The sequence below is a fragment of the Miscanthus floridulus genome, chromosome 4, assembly GCF_019320115.1.
Source record: "Miscanthus floridulus cultivar M001 chromosome 4, ASM1932011v1, whole genome shotgun sequence".
Lineage (NCBI taxonomy): Eukaryota > Viridiplantae > Streptophyta > Magnoliopsida > Poales > Poaceae > Miscanthus > Miscanthus floridulus.
Window position 1 is genome coordinate 77,890,358 of NC_089583.1, and position 5,158 is coordinate 77,895,515.

At 51.6% G+C, this 5,158-nt stretch overlaps 1 protein-coding gene across 1 annotated transcript; it reads left to right on the plus strand.

The window, feature by feature from the left end:
• Positions 1-362: 362 nt before the first annotated feature.
• LOC136551786 (putative CBL-interacting protein kinase 27) lies at positions 363-2,449 on the plus strand. Its single transcript, XM_066543329.1, has one exon. It carries the CDS (start codon positions 708-710, stop codon positions 2,046-2,048), a length of 1,341 nt encoding a protein of 446 aa, XP_066399426.1. The 5' UTR covers positions 363-707; the 3' UTR covers positions 2,049-2,449.
• Positions 2,450-5,158: the final 2,709 nt, after the last annotated feature.

Consider the following 5,158-nt stretch of genomic DNA (forward strand, 5'->3'; position numbering starts at 1 on the left):
CGTTAAGCGAGGCCAGCGGGGAGCACGGGGCAGCGCGGTGGGCAAGCTGCACATCGCGCGGCTGGCTAGCGGCACGCCTGTCGGAGACTTGGAGTTGAAGGAGGCGTCGCGACTCGTGGCAGGGAAGCGCGCCCGGCCTCTTGCGGCGTGGATTGCTCCCCCGTGAAAAACGCGAGGAAGGGGGACGTATTCCACGTCTCTGCGATCTTCCAAATGCAGCAGGGGATTTTACGGGGAGAGATCCGCCCACGGGTTTCTCGTCTTGGAAAATCGCAGGGAACCCGGCGGGGAATGCTGCTGCCAAAGTAGCCCTCAGTCTCTCCACGTCCTCTCGTGCCCACACGCGCAGGAACCGTTTGATCCCAATCGACGGCCAATGGCGGTACCCAAGATCCGCATGCGCCACCATATTAGCCCGGCGCCTGCCTCGTGTGAGTGAGGGAGCGTCTAAGCTCGCCAGAAAAGGGTAGCCAGAGTCCTGACAGTCTGACACCCGCAAGCCGCAAAGCGCAGCCTCGTTGCTACAGGAATGCTGAGAAATGTCTGACCTTGCCGGAAAGCGCAGCCTGCGCGGCGGCCGCAACTGCCACCGCAAGCACGTCAAGGACGGGTAGGTCCATCAGCCTCATCGCCGGTTTTTCAGGTAAAATCAGGTCAGGTCAACTCTTCTGTGTCCAACATCGAAGAAAGGAAGGAGGTGGCCGGCAATGGAGGATGCGGTGGCGGCGGACGGGAAGAGCGTGCTGCTGGGGCGGTACGAGCTGGGGCGGGTGCTGGGGCACGGCAACTTCGGGCGGGTGCACGCGGCGCGGGACCTGCGCACGGGCCGCGGCGTCGCGGTCAAGGTGGTGGCCAAGGACAAGCTGGAGCGCGCGGGCATGGCGGAGCAGATCAAGCGGGAGATCGCAGTCATGAAGATGGTGTCCCACCCCAACATCGTGGAGCTGCACGAGGTGATGGCCACCCGCTCCAAGATCTACCTCGCGCTCGAGCTCGTCCGCGGCGGGGAGCTCTTCTCCCGCATCACGCGCGTGGGGCGGGTCCGGGAGGACGTCGCGCGCCGTTACTTCCGCCAGCTCGTCTCCGCGGTCGACTTCTGCCACGGCCGCGGGGTGTTCCACCGAGACCTCAAGCTCGAGAACCTGCTCCTCGACGAGGCAGGCAACCTCAAAGTGGCGGACTTCGGGCTCAGCGCGCTCGCCGGCCACGCACGCTCCGACGGGCTACTCCATACCGCCTGCGGCACGCCATCGTACGTCGCCCCCGAGGTGCTTGGCGGGAAGGGCTACGACGGCGCCAAGGCGGACCTCTGGTCCTGTGGCGTCATCCTCTACGTGCTCCTCGTCGGCAGCTTGCCGTTCCACGAGGACAACCTCATGGTCATGTACCGGAAGATGCAGCGCGGCGAGTTCCTCTGCCCGCCGTGGATCTCAGCGGACGCCCGGAAGCTCATCGGCGGGCTGCTTGACCCCAACCCGAGCACTCGCATCACCGTCGCTCGCCTCGTCGAGACGCCGTGGTACCAGAAGCCGTTGCCCGTCCTGCCGCCCCTCACCCTCAAGGAGCCAGCACCCGGGCCAACCGCGGACGCGCTCCACGCCAGCGCTGACGACGAGGAAGAGCCCGAGGTGCTGAACGCGTTCCACCTCATCTCTCTCTCGGAGGGCTTCGACCTGTCCCCGCTCTTCGACCAGGGCCGCGGCGTAGGGAGGTCCAGCGCGGGCGGCATCCGTTTCGCGACGCGTGAGGCCGCCAGCAGCGTGGTCTCCCGTCTGGAGTCGTTGGTCGCCGGCCGCGGAGCCAACATGCGCGTGACAAAGAGCGGCTCGCGGGGCGTCCGTTTGGAGGCCGTGTCGCGCGGGCGCACGGGGGCGCGGCTGGCAGTGGCCGCGGAGATCTTCAGCGTGGAGCCGTCGGTGCTCCTGGTGGACGTGAAGAAGGACGGTGGCGACACCATGGAGTACCGGTCGTTCTGTAGCGAGGAGCTCCGGCCGGCGCTCAAGGACATCGTCTGGGCCTCCGGCGAGGACACTCCGGGCGCCGCTTGATGTCGTCGCTGTCGTTCCTGCCACCATTATTGTCCTTGCCCATCCATCGCTGTCGGTGTCCGTGTAGGGGGGCGTGCATTATTGTTTGGTTCCGAAGTGATGTTTGCTTGTCGTTTGCCACTCGTAGTTATCAGCCGGCTCGCTCGAACTTATCAGTCGGAGTGTACAGTATTTTTCTCTGCTTGGTGTACCTGCTGCTGGCAGTTGGCGTTGGCGCGCGCTGGCAAAGCAGAATCGGCGGGAACTAGCGCTCGTATCGTATCCTGCACGCCCATACCGTGTCAGCTCTGAAAGAGTGTGAAGTGCGAACTACTGAACTGTGAAGTAGTACTAGTAGTACGAATATATCAGAGTATATGATGTGCTTTGGAGTCACTTGTGTATGTATTCATTTATTGGAACGACTTGTATTTAAATTCAGGGCATGCTAACGTGACATCTGTTAAAATAGCTACAATGTTCGCTGGTGGGTTTCAGCCAGGCTTATTCAACCAGCCAACGGTATTTTCCTCTCACAACAAATCAGCCCTAGTCAGCCCAAACCGGCCCAGAAACCAACCAGCGAATACGCCGACTCACTCCGGCCTAGGAACAGAAGTGTTTGATGTGATGCTTGAATGTCAAACTTTCTCAACTTTGATTAGATTATGTAGAAAATACGTGCAACATTAAATCTCCAAATAAATTTATTATGAAACTATATTCAACGATCTATGTAATGATACTAATTATATATTATAAATATTAATATTTTATATATATAATTGGTTAAAGTTTAAAAAATATTAACTTCTTAGTAAGCGAGAATAACTTTTATTTTGGATAGAGAGAGTAGAGGACTTAGATAAAAAAAATGATGAGAGAGAGAGCGCGCGGTGCTGCACCTCAACGGTAGGAGGGAGTGGACGATGACAGCGGGTTCTATAACAAGGAGTCCCTTATTTACAAAGTCAGCATCACAATGTATAGAATCAGGTCCAAAAATTATAGAACTGGTTTTAAACCTCCCACTGTCTGACGCTCTAAATAGCTGAGAGCAGATTAGTGATTGCTAAATTTCAATAGTGAAATAATAAAAATACTCACAGTTTATAGCATATGCCAATACAAATATCATGTTTGCTTAAATAATAAGAAGTTTTAGTTAATTACTATATTTAATGATAGAAAATCACAAAGAAGCATGTAAACGAATAAGACATAAAGAAGACACGTATAGACAAATTATCATTATTAAATACATTTTTATATCATTATCCAAAAATCACTATCTTAACATTTTTATTTATCATTGGAATCATCCACATTGTCACTTGAATCATCCACATAGCAATAGCGGTCAACAACAACACTAGTGCTTTGCAATAAGAATGCTAACTGCAATAGACATCGCTAAGTTTCAACACGCTATCTATGGGTCCTCTAGTGGTAGAGGGACGCTACCACCATTGCGGGCGCTACCAATGCTATTTAGTATTATGATTAAGGGAAAAACTAAAGCATGTACTCCTATGTCGTTTTTGGAGTGTCCTATACTCAAACCATGATTCAAGGTGCGGTCATTCGATTGGTCACTTTGTGTTTGGATGAGTGATAGGTATCTGTGACAAAAGGATCGACGCGGAAAGTTTCGATTGAAATAGGATCTAAACAAGGAAGAGCACTTGCCATTTGTTGGTTATTAGAAGCATCCCAAAAGCCTCGATTTTTATGTGGGCTCCCTTTTCCTTGTGTTAAAAGTGCCAACTTTTTAGTTTTCATACTTGAATTCGGAATTGGCAAAACTTGCGATACCTCTCTGGTCAGCAATTGAAGTATGAGGTTCTAGGTGTTAGGGGCCTCGAGGCTACAGTTGAGCCCCTTGAATAAATCATCAGGTTAGAAAGATGAAGGCGAAGCAGGTCGGTGCAGCAGTGGTGGTAAGCTGGAGGCGAGATGGCAAGGTAGCTAGGACATCAATGGTCGTAGCAGATGTAGTTATCAGGATCAAAATATTTAATAGGATTTTCTCGTTGTTAGGCCCCAACAGTCGTTCCAATTCAGACTTTTCAAACACGTCCCTCAAACTCCAAGACTCTCACTAAAGCTGCCTTGGATTGTGGCACAAGCCCTTGGACCATCTCATCACCTATTTGGAACCCAAACTTTATCCACTGATGAGAGACTCCAAACCATAGCCCTAGCTCCAACCCTTTCTCTGGCAATGAACGACCTTATCACGTCCATCCAGGCCTTTGCTCCACTTTCTTTTGGATAAGGACTCCAAATTTGTTTATTAGCTCTCTTAATCTTTTCCCCAATTAAGTTAAGTCAACTAGGGCCAATCCTGGTAAACTCTATAGTTGATTCAGTGAAATTCTCCATGATATCGCCCAAGAGATACTCTCCAACTCTCAAAAGGCTTAGATCAACTTCCTAGATGTCATTGAAGACCCCAATATCAATCCCTTTTCTCTAAATAAAAAATTCCCAAATTCAGTGTTCTATCGGACCGTCCACTATATCATTTATTCAGCAGAATCAATTTGGATGAGCTATCTCTCACCCTTTTACTTTGCCCCCCACATGTTAGTTCGAATTGGAGATAAACTCAACTACTAGTTCATCACTCTCACACCCACTCCACTCACTCTCCACTCTCCCCCTCACTCTCCTCAAAGTGAAGAAAACAAGAACTAGAGAGAAAGAAAGAAAGGAACAGAGAAAAGAAGAAAAAGGAAGATCAAGGAAGGCCAAGCGTCATCATCCTAAGAAGGAGTTGAATATCACCCTCCCTGATCACCAGTCCTTGGGTGAGCTTAAGAAATCCCCTTTGTCTTCTCCTTGAAATCATGCCCTGAACCCTAACCCTTGATTTCTCCATGCATGCATGAATTGTTGGGGGTGGAACCTTGTGCCCGAAGGTTCACTAACAAAAACTCACCAATCGTTTTGCGTAACTCATGAGCGTAGGTCCTACAGCGAAGGCCCAAGCATGAGCGAGGGCTCGGCTAGAGATCCGATGCTAAAGGCCAAGCGAAACCTTCAGCAAAGGACATCAGGTTGAAGACCCGGTGGACCTTCGATGGGGGTTTCTAGAGGAGAGGCCTTCGCCTGGGTCCATCAGTCTC